The following is a 26,666-nucleotide window of genomic DNA, read 5'->3' as shown; positions in this document are numbered from 1 at the left end:
TATTTGTGCTACAGTTGAAATGCTGAAGTAGCATTTTGGCATCTTTCCCAAAAGCATGCTTAAAGCGGCTAGCAGCAGCCTCTCTCCCTGTCTCCTCAGTGCTTTTTACCTTGCGAGTGGTGCAGCTTGTTCTGCGGATGTACTGAAACCCTCCCTTTTAATCTGCAGTGGAGAAGAATGGAGTTCAATGTCCAGTAGAAATCAATCGTGTAGCAAGGTTGCAGTAAATAGAAATGACTATATATTCCAACAGCTGAGCAAGAAGACATTTATAATATTTTTTTCTTTCAACTGATAAATTTTTGCTTTCTGTTTCCTTCTAGAGAGATGTGGATAATTTGCCCTGCCTCCAACGTCTGTTTCTCAGCTTCAACAATATATCTAGGTAAGTGGAAACTCCCAACTTGTCATTTATTAACAACTTGATTGTGTGGGTTCTAGCACTTTAAATTAAGATTGTAAATACCTTGGAGAATTTTATTGACATGGGAGATTTTAAATTGTAAAATGATATGACAAAGTTCTTTGTGGAAAAACGAAGCTCTTGTGTGTATTATTACCTCTAATGCTAAAATGATGACATTAGTATAACGTGCTTTTTATTTAATTATACTTTAGAGTTATGCTTTTGTAAAATATGTGTATGTGGAAATTTCAACATATATTTTGCTGTCCTTTGTTTGACATTCACTGCACTAGTCAGTTGAATTAGAATTTCTTTCATAAATTACCATCTATAATTTCTATAGCTACTAAGCAATTTTAATACAGCAGGCTATATTTGTCACCGTGCCACTTGCTAATTAGGCCATAACTGCCTTCTAACTTAGTATCCTCACTTAGAATTAATACTGTTAAGAGACAGTATATTAGAATGTATAAATGTATAAATTTAGTTTTACAAAGATTTGAAGTGTATCATCCTTTTTATTGTGATAATGTCTCATTCAGTGTCAATGTAGAAGGTTTCAGAATTGGAGTGGAGACATACAGTCAGACTTTTCAATGTAAAAGGACCCTTACTTCCTTAATTTTTCATTTTCCTCTTTTCCTCTAAGCACTTAGTTTGTACTAGGCTTTATAATTATCCCTCAGGTCTTTATTTTCATTTCAAGGCTGTTCTTTGAACTTGCTTTTATAAGAGGGTAAAAATTAAATAAAAAGATTTAGAGAATATCTCTTTCTGAATTCTATGTCTGTGCTTCTGTATTAAAAAACAGTTTCATTTTTGTACATTTTCTATTTGCATCCTTTTTGTCCTCTTTCAGACTTAAGTTTTAACCCTATCTTCCTATATTATATCTTTAAAGACAAGAGATTATCTAAAGATGGTGAGCTTTACATATAGGCATTAGTTCAAAGAAAATACCCTTAATCTTTCTTTTCTGTGGAAAAAAATATTAAAGTTTTCTGATAGACTTTTCATATTCTTCTTAGTTTATGTTGAATGCAGTATTCTAGCTGCCTTTCTATCTTGGTGGGTGGGGAGGTAGGATTTCTTTTCATTGACAATGAAAGGGACACTCAATTTTCTTTAGGAAATTCCTCCTTAAAAGCCATTAACAACTGTTTAGAGAAGATAGTTTCATTCTTACAATATGAAATATTAGCTATTTTTAGGATGCTGCAAACCCCTAGATTTCCCCAACGTGTGGTAGAACTCATTACTTCATTTGTTTCTTATCTTGAATATAGGGAATAATTTAAAGAGCGATATAAATTTGGTATAGCAGAGTTATGGTGTTCCCACATCCCCAGGATATTTCTAAACTCCTTAACTCCTGGCTCTATAGGAAGTTGGTTTTGGTTGTCTGTATCTGGGAAATTTTCTTTCTAACCTAAAAAGGAATTTCATCCACCCTGCAAAGTAAAGTTAAGATTATGAGAGTAATACTTATAACTTTGTTTAAAAAGCATGATTTCTCAAGAAATAGAGGTAGAAGTGAGCCAACAATTTCAAGGCTTTCATTCTCTCTGCTTTCTCTGTGTTTCCACATAGACTTCGTCCTGTACCTTCCTCTAGTGTTTCCAGCTGATCTGCTTTTGAGGCAGAGTACATTTTTTACTCTGTTCTTATTGATGCTTGTGGTCCAGGAGGTTGTATAGTGAATATATTGGGTCTGAGGGGGGAAAATCAGAGAGAGCAAGCCTTGATAGCTGGGCTATCAGACAACCTGAAAATATAACCATAGTATATTTTCAGGGCCCAGTTGTTCTACTATGTCTTGGCCTAATAGAGCTGCCGGGTTTTACAGTGCCAGCTTTCTGGAACCTATCCTGTATGGATTCTAATTCAATAGTTTTAGCTTGGGCTGAGGAATTTGTATTTTTACTAAGTAATACAGCTGACTTAAAAATACTTCAAACTCAGCGATCAATTTAGTGATTTAAGACCAGGAAAATTAAGATGGACTAGAAAATATCAGAACTTGCCATACATCCTAAGGGCAAAATATTGTTTCTGTGTATTCTAAGAACTTGCTTTGGTGGGTCCTCTTTCATTTCATTACTAGGTCATTTGGATCATGTTTAAAACCTTGACCTGTGAGGCTTAAAGCCACAAGCGACCAAAGTTATCTTTGCAGTTTGGACCTCCAGGTCAGTTTATTGATTTCTCAGTAGGATCTTGCCCAGAACTTCTAGAGAAACTAAACCTTTCATTTACGTAGTGGGGCATATCAAGGGTAAGTTAGTGGGTGTGGTGAGCGCAGGCAAGGGTATAGGCAATAAGGAACTACAATACCTGTAGGGCATTTAAAAACAATAATAAAATGAACAAAAATAATGTTGCTTTTTATTATCATCATGCACTGGAATTTCTAACCCATGTCAGTGATAAAATACTCCTCCTTGCGAGGGTGGACCTCTCATACCTCCTTCCTTACCTTGGTAAGACAATATTATTTAGACTCAGCTTTCTCTATGATTTCACTGAAAATTTTAAACTATTTAATGTGTTTGCTTATGGTTCAAGGTCATTGAACCAAGCTCTGGGGTGTGACTTTTCCTTCATCACCATTCTCCAGGATAAGATTATCCTCCAGGCTATTTTCAAAATTTTACTGAAAATGGTTTATAATTTTACCTTTATCAGGAAGTCATTCTCCTTGCATTTTTCTTAAGCTATACTTCAACTTGGTAAGTCACTCTATATATCCAGAAAAGAATCTGTTTCTATTTAGGAAAGTCAGAGAACCTCAGACTGCCCTGCAGTTGTCTCATTTAGTACTAGTTAGTATTTTTTTTTTTTTTTTTTGAGACAAAGTTTCATTCTGTTGCCCGGGCTAGGGTGCCGTGGCGTCAGCCTAGCTCACAGCAACCTCAAACTCCTGGGCTCAAGCGATCCTCCTGCCTCAGCCTCCTGAGTAGCTGGGACTACAGGCATGTGCCACCATGCCCTGGCTAATTTTTTCTATATATTTTTAGTTGTCCAGATAATTTCTTTCTATTTTTTTAGTAGAGACAGGGTCTCGCTCTTGCTCAGGCTGGTCTTGAACTCCTGAGCTCAAATAATCCGCCCGCCTCGGCCTCAGTATTTTAAGGAGGAAATTATTTCACCAGCCTTCAGAATGCACTGATATCTGCTATGAGCTCAAGTTGTTACGTAGTATTCCTGTAATTGAGATATAGGGCTTTACTCTTGTACCTTCTAGGATTGGAAGTGTCACTTAAAGTCTTTTTGGCATGAAGTAAATTTATTTTCTTTAGTTCTAGTTTCTATCATACTGTTAGAATGCCTTCAGTTTTCCTTTGTTAACAGATAACCAACAATGTGCATATCTTCTTACTAACTGAACAAAACAAAGGAAATCAACTATTGACAGATTTTTTTCTGACTGCTTGCTAAGAAAAGTTTTAAATTTAAGAAATGATTACATACTTGTCAAGGAAATTTTATTATCATGACCCATTTGTCTACTCAACCCCTCTTATGAGGTATTTACTGAATGGTTGACATGTGACTCACCTTCAGACAAACATTTAATTGCATTTTTCTAAATATTATGGGCATCATCTAAAGAGGACCCATAAAAACAAGTTCTAAAAATAGGGGCATTTTTTTTTTTTTTTTTTTTATCCATTGCTGATTTACTCTTTTCCTGTGAGCAAAATCCCCTGAGTATGGTAAGACACATAGTTCCTTAGTAAGTCTGACTGTAAAGTCTAGCTCTAGCTTTTGAATTCTTTTAGACAGAAAATAAGTGAAAAGAGATATCCATAACTAATGATAGATTTGTTCCACCCCTTAGAAAAATAGACTTTGAGATAAGATAAATTTGTTTTATCATGATCAGGGTTGATGTGATTATTGGATCTAAATTTGTTTTATTTAAAACATAGCCCTTTTACTAAAATAATTTTTATGTACTCTTCATTGTGTATCTTATTTCAATATTGCATTATTATAGTGCTGTTTTTCCTTTTAGAGATCAAAAGTAGAAATTATTCTAAAATATTATAAAATAGAAACATGTTGAGAATAAGTTGACTTCGTTTTCTTCATTGTTTTTATTTATTTAATTTTAAATCTTTTAACGGGCTCTACTTAGGATTTTGATGTTTGGCAGAAGAAGTGACAATAATGGTATTTGGTACCCAAAACAAATACTAAGTTGTGATCTTAAAGCTTTTATAATCATATTTAGACAGATAGATTATGTGCAGATATAGTATGTAGAAGCATTTTAAGGAATTTGAGTTCTAGAAAAGTTTTTTAAAGGTCAACCTAATTAAAGCAACCAGTATAAAGTAGATACTGTTATTGGAAATTCATTGCAGCAGAACAGAATGGCGTTTCACTTGCAGTTTAAACTTTTTGTTTTCTTCATTGTTTTTAGTACATTCATTTATTAGATGTCTGTGCTCTGGTTGTAATATTAATACTTTGCATATTATAAAGTCTTATTTTAATTTTTATATGCTAAGTTAAGGATTACATAGTTTAGCCAATTTCCTCTGACTACTGTTTATTTTTGTTTTGTTGTCAAAATTACTTTTTATTTCTGTTAGTTTGAAGTATGCTTGTTGAGCTCATGCTAGATGAACTACTGAGTATGGATAGGATATTATCACCATATACTCTTGTCAAGTGGCAATATTATTGAAGACATTGGAGATTTTCTTCTGATTTAAGAGAACTAGCGTTACTGCCATTTACATAATAGGTAAATGAACATTAGAAATTAACTTCTTTATATTCCTTATTCATCTTTATAGTATTTTGCATAATTATAAATTCTATAATTTTTGCTTTAAACTAGTATTTTAAAGTGACAGAATACATTTGCTTCATATCTTCTAATTTACTAAATTGTATATAGAGTTTACTGCCAAGAGAATAGTATGTAAGTAACGCAAATAGAGGTTAAAGGCTTCATTCAGATATGTTATCAGGGGGACCTAAAAACCAGGTGACTCTCTGATTGAAGCAGAGTCAGAGTTTTATAGAATATTGGAAAGTTGAGTAAGTGACCTTGTAATTTTATCTTAAGCAGCAGTTTTTACTTAAACTGCCACTCACCATTAGGAGTTTTCCTGTTTTCATGCCTCTTGCTTGAGTTCTCAAACGTCAGAACAGTGTTTTGTGAGGACAGTTTTTGCAAGCCTTGCAGTTTATCAGAGTCAAAGTTCATGGGGCTGCGGTGGTAGACAGATAAAAAGAAAGAAAAGGGAGCAAATGTATAAGGCAATGGGGAAACTGGGGACTTTCTACTTTGTTTTATTCCTTTCGCGTTACCTTTGAAGGAGAGAAAGGTAAAAAAAAAAAATCTAATGAGTAGCAGTTACTTTTTAACTATTATTATAGACCTTATTTTATTATGCTCTGTCAGCATCTATAATCATTTAAGGCATTAAATCTGTAGGTACAAATGCTGTCATGGACTTTAATTATAACATTATGAAGTGGAGAGTGATAACCATGTGTGCTCTCTAACTGCCTTTTATAAGTTGTTAAAATTAGTTTTCCCAAATCATAGTTGTTTTCAATTCAAAGATTGCCTTTCTTCAATGGACATTATTAGTAAATTGAACAGTTTCTCTACCTGTACCTTCTCAACCAACTTATAAATATACATACGATTTTGAACTCATAGGAAAATTTCTGGATACTCTTACTATAACATTTCATTTTCACTAGTGTAAAAGTTGTGTGTGTGTGTGTGAGAAAGAGAGAGAGTTTTTCTAAAAGAAGGCACCTTGAACCAAAATTAAACTAAGGCTCTGGGAGCAGGCGGTTTGCACACATTGTGTCAGTCTGGGTTCACACATGCATAGTTGAGAGGCTGATAGCTAGCTATTCATGGCAGTGAATTAGCATTTTTAAAAGCATTGACTTACCAAAGGTCCTTTTGAGTTTTGTTGATGTGAAGGTCCTAGAAGTTGCAGGAAAATTTTTGGTGCATAGTACTAAAGGGAAGGACCATGAGCCTTAAAATTACTTATGATTAAATATTGGGTGGTTGTTTCTAGGTTCAGAAACAAACATATATGATGAATTGAGACCAATATATGTTTTATGATTTCCTTTGTATTTTGTTCTACAAATGCAAGAAAATCCAAAGTATATTCAGAAGCAAACTTAAGAAATAAATTAATTAAATCCAAAATGTATTTAGAAACAAAATTAAGATATATAAGTAGTTTTCTCTAGTGCTAATTCATGTACTTATATTGTAAAAATACTCCCAAAAGGGATATAAGTAGACTACAATAAGAATCACAAATACAATAAACATAAACATTTAAAACAGAGGTAAATGAGAACAAAAGCCTAATAATATTGAAATGACTGAACAAATTAGTCAGTTAATTTCAGGAAAGAAACAAGTTAAAAATCAATCATTCCAAAACCCCCTAATGTATGCTTCTGTCTGCAAAACATTCAAGTTTGATCTATTGAAGGAACTGATGTTTATCCTTTATGATTCAATGCAAACCCTAAACAAGGGGAATTATTTCCTTTTCTACTACCTCTATAATACCTCTTAGAGTATAATAATATCTGTTTTATGTATGTCCAGTTAGGCCATGTTCAACTTATTGTAGTATATGTCGCATCTAGCACAGAGTAGGCACACAATTGTTATTGGTTTTAATTAATGAATAAATATAGTCAAAATTTAAATCTGATGTTTTTCAGTATCTGTAGATAATTCTTAACAGTTTATTCAACAGGTTATCTTATTTAGTCATCTGAGGATTCAGTTTGCAGCTAATTTATCATGGCTGTCCTTTGGAATATAAATCTGCTAAAAAGTAAATAAGACAAAGAAGGCAAAGTAAGATTGTTTTACGTTCAAGTTGGTTGATTGGTAACACCTGTCTCAAGATCCTCAAGACCAAAGACTCTCTTCAGTGGTTTAAGGTTTTAGAGGTATACTTTTTGAACAGCTAAGTAGATTTAAAGTTGCTTTTTGGAGAAAAACACAGATACTGCTTCAAGTAATTTCTAAATCATCTGATGCCAAAGATAAGCTTGCTCTCCATTAGAGCAAAAATATCTGTGTGATTTACATTTATATAGATTTTTAATCTACATATCTATGTATATATTTACATTTACATAGATTTTTTATACTTTTTAAAGTCCTTATCTACTAATTCCAATATCTGTGTCATCTGGTACTGTTTCTAGTGACTTTTATTCTTGTTAATATGTGTTAGAATTTATTGCTTCTTCCTCATCTGATAATTTTTTTATTGTATTCTGGGCATTGTGTACATTGTTACGAGTCTAGATTTTGCTGTCTTAATTTAAAGATTATTGAGTTTTGTTCTGGTAACTTCTGGAGAATAAGGTTGATACTGTTGAGGCTTATTTTTAGTTTTTTTTATGGCAGATCTATAGTGATACTTATTCTAGAACTAGAGTAATATGTTTTTATATCTATATTTATTTTATTATGACAGTATACATAAGATTTCTGGATCATAGGCAAACTGATTATTTACCTGCAGAATATCTTGCATTGGTTTCCCTTGCTCCATTTTATCCTGCAGGGCTATGTGATGAGGGCACATGTCACCTACATGTATGGGGGGATCTCTGCCACATGAGAGGAACCCCATATTATTACTCTTGGAGCTTATATAGGAACTGCTTATACAACTGCATCTCCTCCCCTCCAGAGCAGAGAGAAGGGTGTAGAGAGAGACAGGCAGAGAAAGAGAGAGACAGAGAGAAAGAAAGAGAGAGAGAGAGAACAGAGAGAAACTGAGACGTAATATATTTCCTAATGTAGACAACTGTAAACTTACTAATGTAAACAAATCCTCTGTAAGGGAAAAAGGAGGTCTCTTGGCCAATTATCTTTTGGAATGTAAACAAATGGCTCCAGATTTTCTTACCTTTAAAATGTAAATGTGTAGCTCTGAGAGATAACTTTCTATATCTCTATTAATGTCTCTATCTGTTCAGTTACCCATTAACCCGGTTGCCAATTTTCTTTGCTCAGAAAGCCTTCACCACGCAGAAATGTGAAAATGTTTACATTGTGTTTTGACATAGAGTAGCCCTACACCTAAGGCATGGCCTTTCTGGGACTTCAAATGTATAATCTGAGTCTTTGGTGAGGTCTCTTCACTCTATTTGGTTGGAATTCCAGTGTCTCTCAGCTCCATGTGTCCTATAGATCCTCTTTTCATCTCATAGCTCCTTAATAGTTATATTTTGTTAGGCTTTGTGGGGTCTCACCGTGTGCACCCTGTGTATGTGTTTCCCAATATTCAGCCGAATACTCAAGATAGTCCTATGCAGACTTCTGGAATTCCCTCTCTACAAAGTTCCCTCCTCTCCATTCTCCACCTGTGAAAAGTTGGCCCTCTGTATCCCGAGAATACTTTTGATCTGTGAGTTTGGTTGCAGGTGCAGAACCACCAGTGAAGAGAACCAACTATATTTATTGAAAAAAAGTCTGCCCGTAAATGGACCCATGCAGTTCAAACCCTGTTGTTCAAGGTTCAACTGTAATTTAAAAGCTGTGTTAACTTATTTAGGAATAAATTTATAAGGATTGTATAGTTCTTTAGAAGCTGCTGACTTTTGATGTTTGAAGGGGTGATTGATAATCACACCCTTTCCCTTCTGCTCCAAGTTTTGCGTCGTTTGAAAGATACAGGAATCAGACAAATGGAGTTCAAAATAACAGAATTCAGTTTAGATGTGTACCTACAGCCGTCCTAATACATTTCTCCTGAATTAGATTTTTGACTCACTCTGTCACTAGCAGAGGAATTGGAAAACTGAGAGCTGCTTCCCTAGGAGGAGTGGAAATGAATAGAACCACCCCAATCCTGGAGATTAACTGGTTTAAAAGAAAAAATAAGAGAATTTGGGATTATTACATATGCACAATGACTTTTTCCCAATCTCTCCAATCAGATAAATCACTTCTTCTTTTGGGAGTTTACCTTTTAAGAAGTGTGTGTGTCAAATTTTCAAAGCATCAACCTGATAAAAATATCTTACTTATTGAAAGCATATCCTCTGTTGTCAGAATTGTGGGTTTTGTCTCCAACTCTAAAATGTATATGTATGGTTGTTTGGTTGGTTGGTTGGTTGGTTAGTTGTTTGGTTTATTGCTTCTGGATACCTTGGAACCAGTTATCTCCATTAACTCATTGTGTTTTCTAAGGGTACAACAACATCTATATTTTAAAGATCTTTAAAGAGAAAGGAATTCTAAAATGACTGACAAAATATATGCTTAACAAATCTTGGGTATCAACATCATCATTATTACTATTTATTACTTACTTTTCTTTATGGTCTTTAATGTCTTCCCCATAGTCAGGGCAAGTAGGAAAAAGAAAAAAACCTACGTATTCAATGTGAAATTTCCATATAGTCATTTGTAAGAAAGAGGATTTTACTATTTGTCTGTTAATATTTTTTTTAAATCCATACTATGAATATATTCTATAAAAGGGAATTCTACTGAAGGTTACTTCTTCCTATTTTTTTTAAATTTATAGCTATTGAGTCTTTTATTAATTCTAATTATAATAAAAATTCAAGGAGGTCATTAGAGTCTTATAATCCATATAAATTTTATATAATATGTCTTATATTTTGCTTATGTACTTTACATACATTTGCATCAGTAATTATTATGTTATTACATAACACAAAATGTGCTGGTCAATGGGAATCTTAAATAAAGTACTAATTGCAGCATGAGTATAAAAAAAGAAAGAAGTGTGTGTGTGTGTATGTGCATGTGTGTGTGTAGGTTATTAGATGGTTTGAATTTGTTTCTTTCTTCACATTTGTTTTTAGTATTAAAGATGACTTTTATGGAGGGCTGAAGCTTAACTTGGTCAGCAAGGAAAATAATTGCCTGATCTTGAGGGGTACTGGAACTGGTTAAAAAAGGAAGGTATTTTCTCCTTTAAAAAATCTTGCTTACATGCAAAGGAGTTGGGATTCTCTATAAAAACGATTCTTCTGAATTCTTGCATTGAAGAGAAGTAAAACTGTTAGGCTTGTTTATACTGGGTACATATAAAAGCATCACAGTGACTTAATTTTATACCCCAAAATATCTTACAGGGTTGTTCAAAACTGTCAACTAGTCGCTATTCTCTGGGCATTGTTTTGTTTTGTATTTAAAAAATTATTTTTAAATTAACACAAGTTGTATATATTTATGTTATGCAACATAATTTGATGGGTATATCAAAATATCATGATGTATACATTATGGAATGACTAAATCAAGCTAACTAACTTTACCTCACATGCTTATTTTTTTGTAATGAGAACATTTAAAATGTATCTTAGCAATTTTCAAGTATATAATACATTATTATTGAATATAATTCCCATGTTGTACAATAGATCTCCTGAACTTATTCCTCTTGTCTAACTGAAATTTTGTTTTCCTTGACAAACATCTGCCCAATAACCCCTTTACCACCCCAGCCCCTGGTAATTACCATTCTACTCTCTGATTCTATGAGTTCAACTTTTTTAGATTCCACATATAAGTGAGATCATGCGGTATTTGCCTTTCTGTGCCTGGCTTATTTCACTTAGCATAATGTCCTCTAAGTTTGTCCATGGTGTCACAAATGACAGGATTTACTTCTGTTTAAGGCTGAATAGTATTCCATTGTGTGTGCATATTTGTATCACATTTTCTTTATTCATTTTTCTGTTAATGGACACTTAGGTTGATTCTATATCTTGGCTGTTATGCTGCAATGAACACAGGTGTGTACGTATCTTTTCAACATACTGATTTCATTTCCTTTGGGTATATATCCAGAAATGGGATTGATGGATCATATAGTAGTTTTACTTTTAATTTTTCTAGGAACCTCTCTACTATTTTCCATAATGGTTGCACTAATTTACATTCCCACCAACAGTGTACAAGAGTTCCACATCCTCACCAAGACTTACATCTTATCTTGTTGATAATAGCCATCATTGTAGGTATGAGATGATATCTCATTGTGGCTTTTATTTGCATTTGCTCAATGCTTTTCTTCACATACCTCTTGGCCATTTGTATGTCTTCTTTTGAGAGATTTCTATTCAGGTCCTTTATTCATAAAACTTCCTTCTTATGGCTTAAAAAGAAATTGACAATGTCAGTTAGAGCCCATACTTTTTAATCTAAGAATCTCCTGGGAAGCACTGACTAAAGCTGGAGACAAGTTTAATAATATTTTTCTACTAGTTTCTTTGAGTTTGTTTTGGGGACTTGCTTTTTTGCATTTCATGGGTATTGGCTTGTTATTTTCCAAAATGGCCCACCTCAGGGATTATGAGAGTGATGCCAGTTTTTTTTATAGCTGGGTGGCTTTAGGATCTAGGACTATCATAGGGATATCCAGAGGATGCCTCATTTTTACCTCAATAGTGGTAGCTAGTAACTGATCCTCCTCCTTCATATCCTTTACTATTTCATTAAAATGTCTTCTCCATCTGTTTCATCTACAGAATTTAATTTTTTTCCCACTGGTTCTTGAAGAACATTGATTATGTATCTCTTTGTATAAAACACCAAATAAGGTATTGTGGAGAGTGACAGAGGTTAAACATATGGCTTTTGTTTCCTCTGAGTGTATAATGACAAAGAAAACACAAAGACATGAGTGACAGAAACATAAATCCTGTATCTTGCAGACAAGTCAGAAGGCTGAATATCACAGTCTATCACTTAGTAGCTCCGTTATAAAGAGTACTTCATTCCTGATTGCTCTGGCAGAAATTTCTGAAGGGACTTAGTGTTCAAAATTATGTCCCTCGACCAACAGGGTTAGCATCACTGGGGAGCTTATTAGAAGTCCAGAATCTTAAGCCCTACCCTAGACCTACTAGATCAGAAATGTCATTTTAAAAAGATCCCCAGGTGATTCAAATGCACATTACAGTCTGGGAGGCAGTGCTGCAGAGGATTCTGATATAGCTTATTTAGCTCAGGTGTCCAGTTGGAACAAATCACTCTGGCCAGGGACATCCAGGACATACTGAATGCTCAATCCTGGGACATATGTTCCCTATTCCCTAGGACACTGGGGGTGGGATCAGTTTGTGGATTGGGTTTATTACAGGAAAGAAATGTTCTACTATCAGGAGAAGGGCAGCTTTGCAATAACAATTTGTCTTCCTTTGTAAACAAAAAAAGACAATAACAATAGAATCTATTAAACTTATTTCCTCTTTCACATCTTTGCTCACATTAATGTTAGAGCTAGCTGTTCCCTAGCCCCTTCACTTTTGGTCACTTCATCCCATTTCCTGGCTCTGTGTGTGTGTGTGTGTGTGTGTGTGTGTGTATTCATGTGTGTCCTACTTCCAATCTTCCCCACCCCTCAGTGCCATCTGTCTGCCTGACCTAGATATCAGAGGTTCTTCCTTCTTCCACAGCATGGTTCTCCCATCCCTTCTCAGAGAGTCATATTTTTCAAATACATATTAATACATTAAGCATAAGCACACATGTACATCTGCCTAAGTCTGACTTCATCCTTCACGCTTGGTAGAGTACGTGTGCTTCTCCCACTGCCTTTCATTTTACCACTAAGGTAATCCTTGAAGTCATGGTTTTTTAAGCTGTGAACTATCTGTTAAAATGCGTTTGTATTTACTAGAGGGAGTTATACTTTTAGCCCTCAGGAATTATAACTCCATTAGGATATTTTTGCATATAGGGAACAAAAGAGGGTTATGATCCTTTATTATTATTATTTTGATGCTCAAATTTTCACTGATTTCTCAAGTTGGCTCCTGTAGTCTTTTGATATGTCCTCATCATTCTTTGAGTACTTCCTTCCTTTCTGGAACAACAAGATGTCCCAGCCTCATCTTGTACTTTTATAGTCCTGGCTCTGGAATCAGCCATTTCTCAAAGGAGTTTTACTTCCCTTTAGTGGAGAATGGTATTTAGAAACCAAGATTTGAGTAGTAGGTGTGCTTATAGTTATTGAGGTATCCTTATTCTAGGCTGTCTCAGTGGATAAAATCAGCAAGTGTGTGTGTATGTGTGTGTGTGTGTGTGTGTGTGGTGTGTATCATATTTCTTTGTCTATCTATGTATATTAAAAGCTATGTGAGAAGGTACACAGTTTCAGCTGTAAGATGAATAAGTTCTGGAGATTTCGTGTACAACATGGTAACTATAGTTAATAATAATAGTATACTTGAAATTGCTAAGAGAATAGATCTAAATGTTTCCAACACACACACACACAAATAGTAACTATATGAGGTGATGGATATGTTAATTGTGGTAATCACTTTACGATGCATACATATATATCAAAACATCATATTGTATATCTTAAGTACAGTTTTCATGTGTCAAAAAATAAATAGAAACACTTTCTTTCCTACCAAAACCCCCCACAAAAACCGAGAAGAACCAAACCAAAACAAACAACTGTGGCTTCATACTGATACCTTAATGAATTCATCCTGAGACTTCTAATTACAATCCAACATGACAGGGCTTATTTTAACCATCCACTTCCACCCCCTTTCCATATTAATAGTTATTTTCTGACATTGACTCCCATCATATAGGATAATATATTTACTTATTTGCTCAGTCCTTAAATGTATAGAAAATAGTTTCAGAATTACTAACCCATACTTCTGTGTGAGGGGGCAGGGTTCAAAAATTGCATTGGTTAGTTCTTCTCCACCATTTTCAGTATGAACAGTAAGGTTCATTTGTTTCTGTTTGTATTCCACTTTTTGTTGTTTTTTCCTCTCAACCTTGCTAATGTGGTATTTTTATTTTTTAGTCTGTGTAATAGTAACACAGTTCTAAACTTAAGAGCTATACAAAAAGGTATCACTCAAACATCTATCACTCCCTCATTCCTTCTACCTATTTCAACCCCTTTCCTTTCCATTCTGTTTGCACCCACTTCTGTAGATAACCAATCTCATAAGTTTCTGTTTTCTCTTTCCCATCTTTGTTTTTTGCACAAATCAGGAGATACATGATTTCTTCTGGTACTTGCATGGTTTCAATTTATACGTTAATATCTGATCCATTTGGAGTTTATTCTTTTGGATGGTGTGAAGTATGAAGCTAATTTAATTTTTTTTAATGTCTATACATGTGTCCCAGAGCTATTTACTAAAAAGCCCACATCTTTGTCCCAGTGATTTGGAATGCTACCTTTAATATCAATTTGTCTAACTCCATTAAGAAGCTTATTGGTTTTTTGTTGTTTTTTTTCTTTTAAGAGACAGGATCTTGCTCTGTCGCCCAGGCCAGATTGAACTGCCAGACTCGAGGGATCTTCTTGCCTCAGCCTCCCCAGTAGCTGGTACCACAGGCACACACCACTATGCCTGGCTATTTTTTAAACTTTTTGTAGAGTTGGTACCTTGCCCAGGCTAATCTTGAACTCCTGGCCTCAAGTGATCCTCCTGCCTCAGCCTCCCAAATTGCTGGGATTACAGGCAGGAGCCATTGCACTTGGCCTTATTGTATTTTTATTGGGATTGTATTAAATTTATAAATTAATCTAGGGAAACTGATCTCTCTGTGTTAAGTCATTCTTTTTTTTTTTTTTTTTTAGACAGGATTTTGCTCTGTCTTCTGGGCTAGAGTATAGTAGCTGTGGCCTAGCTCACAGCAACCTCAAACTCCTGGGCTCAAGCAAACTTCCTGCCTTAGCCTCCCAGGTAGCTGGGACTACAGGCGCACACCACTATGCCCAGCTAATTTTTCTATTTTTTGTAGAGATGGGGTCTTGCTTTTGCTCAGGTGGTCTCGAACTCCTGGCCTCATCCTCCCACCTCAGCCTCCCAAAGTGCTAGGATTACAGGCATGAGCCACCATGCCCAGCCTGTTAAGTTATATTATCTAAGAGCAAGCAATGTATTCCCATTTAATTCAATCTATTTTTGTGTCTTTCAGATGTGTTTTAAAATTTTCCTCATGTAGATTTTGCACATTTCTTATTGTTTATTCCTATGTATTTTATCTTTTTTAATATATATTATATAAGGGTTTTTGGTACCATCATACCTTCTAACTGGTTATTGTTTTTGTATCTGAAGGCTATTGATTTCTCTGTGTTAATTTTATATCCTGCTACCTTACTTAATTCTTCTATTGATTGGGTTAGTTTTATCATTGACTCCCTAGGGTAGCACTGTCCAATACAACCTTCTGTAATAATGGAAATATTCTCTACCTGCTTTGTCCAATATGTTAGCCACTAGCCACATGTAGGTATTTGAATTTAAATTAAAAAGTTAAATAAAATGAACTATTTAGTTTCTCAGTCACCCTAGCCATGTATCAAGTCTTTAATAGTCACATGTGGCTAGGGGCTACCATATTGGACACTACAACTCTATGTGTTTCCAGGTATGCTATATATCATCTGCAAATGTAGTTTTAGTTTTTTTCTAATTCTTATACCTATAATTTATTTCTTTTATTTAACTGCATTGGCTATTACCTTCAACAAAATGTTGAAGAGTAGTTGAATAGTGAGTACACCTGCCTTATTCCTGATCTTAGCAGAAATGCCTCAAATGTTGCCACATTAAGTAAGATGGTGGGCTGGCTTTAGGGCTTTTATTTTTCTTTAATCATGTTAAGAAAGTATCCATTAACTTTTGTTTTCTTGAGTATTTTCTTCAAAAGATGGATGTTGAATTTTTTCAAGGGCTTTTCCAGTATCTATGGAGATATCTATATGATTTTTTTCTTTAGATCTGCTAATATTGTATATTGTATTAACAGATTTCCCAATATTGAACAAATTGCATTTCTAGAATAAATAGCACTTGGTCAAGGTGTATAATTTTCTTAATATGATGGTGAATTTTTTTGCTAATATTTTACTTAAAACTTTTGCTACAATACTTACAAATGACATTGACCTATCATGTCATGTTCTCTTTTATAAAAGTAGGTTTGGGTGTCAGTGTTATACTTGCTTCATAAGAATAATAAGTTTCCTTCATTTTCAATGCTCTGAAACAATTTATAAAGTATTGGTACTACCTGGTCTTTGAAGGTTTGGTAGAATTCCCTAGTGAAACCATTTGTGTGTGTGTGTGTGTGTGTGTGTGTGTGTGATGTGTATATTCAGAGAACTTAGATTGGCATCATATACCTGATTCTTTGTAGGCCAGATGGTCTCTGTTTCAAGTCCTTCACTGCTTTTGTAACACGAAAGTATTCATAGACAATACATAAATGAATGGGCAGGGATGTGTTCCAATAAAATTTTATTTATAGACATTGAAATTTGTATTTCATATAATTTTCACATATCATGGCATTTTTGTTTTGACTTCTTTTCGACCATTTAGAGACACAGAGGCCATTATTAGTTTGTGGACCATACAAAAACAGGTGATAGACCATGTTTGGCTTGTGGGCTATAGTTTGCTGACCCCTAGTCTTTCTGAAACACTTTATGTTTACACGCATACACAAATGCATATATAGTCATGCATCGCGTAATGACATTTTGGTCAACAATGGACTACATATACAACGGTGTTCCTGTAAGATTATAATATACCTGAAAAATTCTTATCACCTAGTGATGTTATAGCCATCATAACATCATAACACAACCATTACTCATGTATTTGTGGTGATGTTGATATAAACAAACCTATTGCACTGCCAGTCATATAAAAGTATAGCACATACAATTAAGTACAGTGCATAATACTTGATAATAAGTGATTATGTTACTAGTTTATATATTTACTAAACAAGTTGTCTCTCAGAATCTGTGGTGGATTGGTTCCAGGACTCCCCAGGTATATCAAAATCCACTGATGTTCAAATCCCTGATATAAAATGGTGTAGTATTTGCATATAACCTGCGTACGTACTTCCATATACTTTAAATTATCTCTAGATTACTTAAAATCCCTAACACAATGTCTACACATCATTTCATTCTTGTAGATTCAGTGTAGTACTTGTCACACATCAAATTCAAGTATTGCTTTTTGGAACTTTATAGAATTTTTTTTTCCAAATATTTTCTGTTTGAGCTTGGTTGAATCCATGGATTTGGAACCCACAGATATGGAGGGTCCTATACTTTTTATTATGATTTTAGAGTGTACTCCTTCTACTTATTAAAAAAGAGTTAACTATAAAATAGCCTCAGGTAGGTCCTTCAGGAGCTATTCCAGAAGAAGGCATTGTTATCATAGATGACAGCTCCATGTGTGTTAAAGCTCCTGAAGACTTTCCAGTGGGACAGTTGTGGTTTGTGGTTATAAGTATTCAGGAAAGAATTTTCCTTCCCTTCTACTTAGCCCGAAGTTTTGAGATAGGCAATATTTCTTGGGTAGTAGCTAGGAAAGTTTGTGATTATTTCATTGCATTTTGAGGGTCTAGCCCTTGGAGTCCCAGATTTTTGGGTAGGTGTCTAGTTAGACTCTCCAACTTGGGTGGCCCCCAGGACTTTTCTTCTGTCCTCCAGCCTTGAAGATCATGTAAACCAAAGCTCAAGTTCATTGGATTCAGCAAATGCCCTCACAACATGAAAGATCAGTTTCAACATTCTGTTTACCTCTCTGGGTTCCCACCTTTACTCTTTTCTTTTCTTTTTGTCTGTGTACTCCTCATTTTTTAAAACAGGTCATGGATGCATTTGAGGTTTTAAAAATATACTTTATCCAGCATTTTTAGTTCATCATTCTAGCAGAAATACAAGTACCTGCATTATGAACTCTTTTCTTTAACTGTGTTTCACTCCGTAATACTTAATTGTATATTACCTTATAGATCTTTCTAGTTATTTTAGGTTTGTCAGTTGTGTATATTTTAGTCCTTGTGAACACATTTGATAATTTATTCTACTGTTCCATTTCATTTCAGCTCACTAGGCACATAGAAACGATTCAGTAAAATTCTCACTGATTAATATAAAATAAGTGAGCTTTTCATTAAGATTATTTCAGAGTTCATGGTACCTTTTTGGTATGTAAGAGTAAAAAAACCCTTTTTCTGAAGTACCTAACTTAGAGGAGGCAAATTTCTAATTGGGGAAATTTGACTGATATTTGGGAATTGTTAGTTGAATATCTATGTGACATACATGCATGTATGGGAATTTTATTTCTTTCTTTGTATTTTAAGTAAGCGTAAAATGGACTAAAATATTTTCTTTTCCTTTTGGGATATGAATTTTGATCAATAGGGACAGATTGCTTCTCCATAGGTTCTTTAGCAGATAGGAAGCAGATGTGGCAATGTGAGGAGACCTCTAGGGGAAGAACAAATGTATGAGTAATCTGGAAAAAGATTAAAGTGAAATTATGAGTTGAATGTCAGCCTTTGGACCAAAGCTTTTCTGTTCTTAGTACTCTGAAGAGACAAGGGCAACTGAGTGTTCTTAACCAAAAGAGAGAGAGACTGTTGTTAAAAGCCAGTATTTTACTGTATTTATTGTTTTATTTCCAGGTTTGTTTTTTTATTTAAACAGTCTGATTTTGATTTTCTTTGGTTAGGTCGGGTTATAACCCTTCATTATCCTGTATTTGTACTTAAGAGTATTGTTTTATTTGGTTCAAGAATGTCTTTAAAATAATATGCACTTTATCAGTACGCTTCTAGGAATGTCTGGCATGTTTATTGGTCAAATGCCTTGCAGATGGAAATGAAATTTTGTGAGGAATCTTCTGGATCAAATACAGATTTATTTTTACTTTAATAAAACTATTCAAAGCATAAAGACTTTACTCTGAGTGTCAACACTAGCAACTGATCTGGGAGTAGTTGCCAGGATAGTACCTGCCGAAGATTGCAATGATTTTCCCATTCCTTATGTCTCCTTTTTATTGTGCTTGAATTACAGACATAGACCATATGGGTATCTACAGTTCTTTTTAGATCTCTGAAATACTTCATAATGACTACATTCACTGGGCATACTATTTTCTTCTATATATGCAAACATGTTTTTATTTAATTTAATTAAGATACTGTTTAGTTTTGTATGTAACACCACCCATTATTAGACCAATTCCATTGGTAATTATAAGATCAATTCCATTCCCCAAAGGAATATTTAAGAGATGGGGCTGGGAACAGTTACAATCACTTTAGTTTAAAATTATACTTAGCAATAAGTCATAGACTCTCTGCAGTCTAGCTTGTAAATAACAACAAAATTAGAATCTATCTATAATAAAATGAAGTTGTTTAGTTTTTCCATGTTTCTGGACATACTGTTTCCATTTTTCAATGCATTGACCTGATTAGTGATGTATATTGTGTCATAATGAATCTTGAATATCATGTTATTGTTTAAATAATAATTCTGAGACTAGTATAAGAAAATTCACTTACTATTTTTTTTTTATCAAGGAGAAACTCTTTGGAATCATTTCAATTCATCATATTTTTTCATTCACTTACCAAAACTTATTGCACACTTACTAAATTATAGGTCCTGAGTTAGATATAGGACCAGTGGTTATAGTACATTTCTGGCCTTCAAGAAGCTTACAGTTTCTCTCTATACAGTTAGGCTAGGCAACTGAAGGAAAATGCTTTTCAACATAGACAATTTACTGGCTCTGTTACCTGTGCACCTCACATTAGTTAATATCTCAAGGGTTAAAATTAATAAGCCCATCCTATGATAGTTGGAGAAAAACTTAATGAAAGCCCTTTTAAAACATGTTCTAATAGCCACTGGCCACCAGCGTAACAGTGTTCCAGGTAAAGGAGACCTGATAGATGAAAAGATAATCTGTCAAATCTGTATTTTTTATCATTTAATTTAAATTTTCTCTGTAAATCAGTTTTTAAGATATAATTTACATGTAATAAAATGCACTCAATTTAAGCATAGAGTTCAATGAATTTTGACAAAGTATGTACCATTGTAACCACAGCCCGTCATTCTCCTCAGAGAGAAACTTGAATGTGATTCTAGATTCCTCTCTTCATCACATCCAAATGATTACTGATTTCTGTTCATGCTATACTCTAAACTTCCTTAGAACCTATCTCCTCTTTACTCTTACAATTTCTACTTTAGTTTTTGATATGTTAGCCCCTTACTATTTTTCGTCTCTCTTGCTGCAATTCTACTTTATAACTAGTTTTTGACTCTTTTCTTTGCTTTATACTGTCCATGATGTTACTTAGATGTGATTTTTCTAAAATGCAATTCTCATTACATTAGCCACCCTTAGTTAAAATCTCTTGATGACTCTTCACAGTTCCCATTCTCAATCATTGATTTCTGAGAGAGAAAATGATATAGATGGCAACTGATTTGATGATGACGTCATTTATCAGATAGGAAATATACATAGAGAAGCAGATTTGTGGAGGGAAGGTGATGAGTTCACTTTAACCATGTGGAACAAATAAAATGTTGTCTTCACAAGCCTTTGTATTTGATTCAAGTTTTATGTAAACAACTATGGGAGAAGGAGAGAAACATCTTTTAAACAGCTGTCTCAAAGACCAGCAACTGTTCAGAGATTTTTATACTAATGAAAAAAATGAAATTTGATAATGCTAAATAGGAAAAGAATTACAATGTTTGTTCAAGTTTGTGTAAACTTGAAGTGATTATTAAGTTTAAATCTATAAATTTTCATTTTCACCTGCATATACTAGCCTGTTAAAAATGCCTTCCTGTTATAATCTAAACATCTCTCAAATACCGTGATATGCATACAAATTGTGAAGTGTACCTTTTAGATTGGTAAAGATAAGCTCTGAGGTAAAATAATTAATAGCAGGGTATCTTTTTACCTTGAGTGTAAGGAAAATATATGAGAAATATTTAAATATGACAATAAAAAACAGTGAATTTATTCTTGCTGTAGAATTTGCCTTACCTGAATTGTTAGCACATAGATTATTTTCTATACCATAAATATTCTATATCCTTTAGCTTTTCTTAACACAGGAAGAAGAGATATTCAATATAGTAACTGAATAAATATTTTTAGGCCTAAGTGTTTATATTAGTTATTCGAGTCACTGAATAAGAATAACAATCATTAGAGTGAATAGAAAACCTATAGAATAGGAGAAAATATTTGCATGCTGTACATCCAATAAAGGGCTCATAATTAAAATCTGCAAAGAACTCAAGCAAATCAGCAAGAAAAAAATCAAACAACCTCATTAAAATGTGGGCAAAAAACATGAACAGAAGCTTTTCAAAAGAAGATAGACAAGAAACATATGAAAAAATGCTCTAATCATCAGGGAAATGCAAATCAAAACCATAGGTGATATCACTTAACTCCAGTAAGAATGGCTTATATCAAAAAGTCCCAAAACAACAAATGGTGGCATGGATGCAGAGAGATAGGAACACTCTTACACTGCTGGTGGGACTGAAAATTAGTACAACCCCTGTGGAAAATAATTTGGAGATACCTCAGAGAGCTAAAAATAGAAATACCATTTCATCCAGCAATACCACTACTGGGTATTTACCCAAAGGAAAGAAAGACATTCTATAAAAAAAGACACCTGCACTCAAATGTTTATAGCAGCACAATTCACAATTGCAAAGATGTGGAAACAACCCAAGTGCCCATCAATACATGAGTGGATTAATAAAATGTGGTATATGTATACTATGGAGTACTACTCAGCTATAAAAAAAAATGGTGAACTAATACCTCTTGTGTTAACCTGGTGGGGACTGAAGACCATTCTTCTAAGTGTGAAGTATCACAAGAATGGAAAAACAAACACCACATGTACTCATCATTAAATTGTAACTAATCAATCAACATTTTTGTGCACACATGAAAATAACATACATCAGAAATCAAGCAGGTGGGAGGGATGGGGAGGGGAAGGGTAAATTCACACCTAACAGGTACAATGCACACTATCTGGGTGATGGGCACACTTATAACTTTGACTCAAATGGTACAAAAGCAATTTATGTAACCAAAACGTATGTACCCCTGTAATATTCTGAAATTTAAAAAAACACACATAATTAATTAAAAAAAAGAATGATTCCAATATAAATGAGTTTTACCAAGGTGCTTTGGGGCATTATTTAGTAAAATGATTATTCCCGTCTTTAAAAAATGAGAATACCAATCAAAATTCTAGCAAATTATTTTATAGATATCAACAAATAGATTCTAAAGTTTATACAGAAAGGCCAACACCTAGAACAGTAACATGATATTGAAGAACAAAGGTGAAGGACTCACACTAACCCATCTCAAGACTGTTTTAATATGGTTAAAATAATGAGATGACCAAAGTATAATTTCATGAATTACATGGTTTATTTCCATACAAAGAGATTCTCTTTTTTATTTACAATGCTCAAAGAGGGGGAGAATAACAGGAACAAATGTCATAGGAAATATGCTCAGTAGACGAGGTACAGTAACATAGTGAGTGAGTTCTAATTTGACCTAGAGTCTAATTATTAAAGTCTAGTTATTCAGTTAGTATGGAAGCAGACCTTTGTGGATATAAAGTCTCACTGAAGTTTGAAGAGTACCTTTGTATGAGAGAGAGGTTCTTGGGAGAGATGGTTTGATCAACACAGCAGAGATCCATGACAACACGCAAGGTCCCTCGACACTAGCAAGCAGTGCCAATGAGGCTTAAGAGAATAGTTCAAAGGCTGACAGAGAGTAGCCCTGCCAAAGCCCAAGCTCTCAATCTCTGTCAAAATCTTGTGTTTAAATGTGTTTTGGAGTCAAGTAGTTTAGGCCAGTAACTCACATGTGTGGTCTGATAAGGGGCGATGTAACATTCTGCCTGGGAGGAGAATTACACTCCCTGTCCTTATGTAGTAAATAAAACAGTTAAATGTTTAAATCATTTCAGAACTACATAACAAAGACTTACTATAAAGCTACAGCAATCAAGACAGCGTGCTATTTTTGAAAGAATAGATACATATCAATGTAATGGAATAGAAGTCCCAGAAATAGACCGTTACGAATATAATCAGGTGATCTTTGACAAAGGAGCAAAAGCCATTCAATAGAGAAAGGATATTCTTTTCAACAATGATACTGGAGCAATTGGATGTCTATATTAAAAGAATATAAACATAGGCCTTATACCTTTCACTAAATTAACTCAAAATCAATCATAGAACTAAATGTAAAACACAAAACTATTAAACTTATAGAAGAAAAGTTAGGAGAAAATCTAGGCAATGTTGGGCTTGGCAATGAGTTTTTAGATAAAAGACCAAAAATATGATCCATGAAAAAGAAAATTGATGGGTTGGACATCATTAAAATTAAAAATGTCTGCCCTATGAAAGACACAGTTAAAAGAATGAAAAGACAAGCCACAGACTGGGATAAATATTTACAAAACATATATCTGATGAAAGACTTATATAGGTAATATTTTTTTTTTTAAAAAAAAAAACCTCTTAAAACTCCACAGTAAGAAAACAAAGAATTCAATTAAAAATGGGCAAAAGAGCTGAAAACACAAAGAAGATACACAGATGGCAAACGTGCATATGAAAAGGTCTCAACATCCTTTGTCATTATGTAATTGCATATTAAAACAATGAGATACTACTATACACCTATTGAAATGGCTAAAATCCAAAATCACAAATACCAGTGCTGGTGAGGATGGGAAACTGAAAGGAACGCAAGATGATACAGCCATTTTGGAAGACAGTTTGGCAGTTTCTTAACAAAACGAAAATAACCAAGTATTACTATATGATCCAACAGTTACACTCTTAGGTATTTATCCAATTAAGTTGAAAACTTATGTCCACATAAAAACTTACAGATGAGTATTTACACAGCTTTATTCATAATCACCAAAAACTGAAAGCAGCCAAGATGTCCTCAATAGGTGAATGGATAAAGAAACTGTGGTACATCCATACAATGAAGTGTTACTCAGTGATAAAAAGAAATGAATTATGAAGCCACAAAAAGACATGGATAAACTTTAAATGGATATTTCTAAATGAAAGAAATCAGTCTGAAAAGACTAAAAATTATATGATTTCAATTATACGACATTCTGGAAATAGAATAACTATAGAGACAGTAAAAAGATAGTGGTTGCCAGGGATTTGGGAAGGTGGAGAGGACAGTTGAATGATTAAAGCACAGAGGACTTTTCCAGGCCCATGAAACTATTTTATATAATATTTTAGTGGTGGATATTGGACATTATACATTTGTCAAAACCCATAAAACTTCACAGCATAAAGAGTGAAGCCTAATGTATGAAAAATTTTAAAAATCATTTAAGAGGTTGGAGGATCCCAGAAAGGAAAGAAGACTATAACAAGAATCTAACTATATTTCAAATGTATGAAACAACCTCCCTAAAGGGGTAGGGGGAAATGCACTGACCTAAATAAGTTTGGAAATGAGTCTGTAAGGCTAAATACAAAAGGAATTACACTTAGGTGTGTGCTTCATTTGATAAAGTTGTTTCCCATTGGGTGTACAGGTTAAAAATTCCGACACTTCTATACATATATACTGGAATTGAATAATTAAGTAAATGGATAGCAGATGGTGGGAGCCAAATTTCTCCTTTTTGGGAATAGGAATTTTAGATCAAGCAAGGGTAGGAGGCTAGAATGATCCATTTAGTAATGGATTGGAGACATCAATAGAGTTGGAGACATCAGTATGAACTCATGTTTAGCTTAATGTAGACACAGATGGTTACAGAGAGAAATATTTACAGATATGTGTGTATACATAGGTTTCAATACACATATATATTTTCTTGCTGTGTCAGCTGAAAGGACCTAAAAGAAATGACACCACAGTAGCAAAATGTACACCTAGCCAGATCTTTGTTTCTAATATTCTCCAATAAAAGAAATTATGGCTCCTTGGAGAAATGGCTGATTCTAGGACTAGGGTGGGAAATATATGAGTCTAGAAAATCTTACAGTGCCAAGTGCTCAAAAAAAAAAAAAAAATCCACATTGATGAGAGTTAAAGGGACATAGGAACCAATTATAAGAGCTTCCAATGGCCAAAGCTGGAATAATTTTGAACAGCGAAGTAAGTGAAGCAGTATTGGATTATAACCCAAAGTATAAAATAAGTATCTCTGAGTCCAAACTGAAATAAATAAATAGACAGACAGACAAAAAAGACAAATCACCTGGAAAGAAGAATGCCAAATAATTTACATAGCTACTCTGTCCTCAAGGATGGGGAGCCTAACTTCCCACTCCTTAAGTGTGGGCTGCACATAATGACTTTCTTACAGAGTTTAGTATGAAAAGGAGGGGAGGGGAGAATAACTTTACATTGGAGAAACCTGAAAAACACCACTTCAGCCAGGTGATCAGGTCAACATCAACAGTGATAACTCATATTAATAGTATATACCTTAACCTCAGTCTAATCATGAGAAAAATATCGGACAAATCCTAATAAAGGGGCATCCTACAAAATAACTGATGAGTATTCCTCAAGACTCTCAAGGTCATCAAAAACAAGGAAAGTCTAAGAAACTGTCCCAGCCAAGAAGAGCCTTAGGAGACATGACAACTAAATGTAATATGATATCCTGGGTGGGATCCTGAAACAGAAAAAAGACACTAGATAGAAACCAAGGAAGTCTGGATAAAATATGGAGTTTTGTTAGAATGCATTGATATTGGTTAATTGATTGTATTATTAATAACAAATGTACCATACTAATAAAAGATGTTAATAATAGAGGAAACTGGGAGTTTATGGGAACTATGTACTATCGTCTCAATTTTTCTGTAAGTCTAAATCTGTTATAAAAAATAAAGTATATTTAAAAAGTGAAAGTATTATTTGAAGCCCTCAGAATAATGTCATGGTTTCTGTCTCTCCTGCAGTTTTGACAATGTTTCCTGCCTTGCTGACTCTGCTTCCCTCTCAGACATCACCTTTGATGGCAACCCAATAGCTCAAGAGTCATGGTACAAACACACGGTCCTTCAGAATATGATGCAGCTGCGCCAGCTAGATATGAAGAGAATCACAGTGAGAACCTTTCTAAAATGTTCACCATATTGTTTTCCTTAGTGTGGATTAAGAAATTGGGGTGCATATTCTTTGCTTGCAATGCTTCTTAATTTTAATGTACTATGACTGTAAACTTCATAATGTAATTATAGCATTTTTACCACCTGCTCCCACCCCAATTTCATTAAATAGGGCTTTTAAAATTCCTAGTCTTTGATTTAAATTAATCGTC

The 26,666-nt window shown here is 34.1% G+C and overlaps 1 protein-coding gene across 4 annotated transcripts in view; it reads left to right on the top strand.

The window, feature by feature from the left end:
* Window positions 1-26,666, top strand: part of LRRC49 (leucine rich repeat containing 49) — a 129,942-nt gene that overhangs the window by 45,027 nt on the left and 58,249 nt on the right. For all 4 annotated transcript variants that reach the window (XM_069458162.1, XM_069458145.1, XM_069458152.1 and 1 more), the window contains 2 exons: window positions 324-385; window positions 26,305-26,452. In XM_069458162.1, coding sequence (XP_069314263.1) covers window positions 324-385; window positions 26,305-26,452 — 210 coding nt within the window. The remainder of the gene's footprint in view (window positions 1-323; window positions 386-26,304; window positions 26,453-26,666) is intronic.

This window comes from Eulemur rufifrons, chromosome 2 (genome assembly GCF_041146395.1).
Source record: "Eulemur rufifrons isolate Redbay chromosome 2, OSU_ERuf_1, whole genome shotgun sequence".
Lineage (NCBI taxonomy): Eukaryota > Metazoa > Chordata > Mammalia > Primates > Lemuridae > Eulemur > Eulemur rufifrons.
This window is presented reverse-complemented; position numbering and strand designations above follow the sequence as displayed.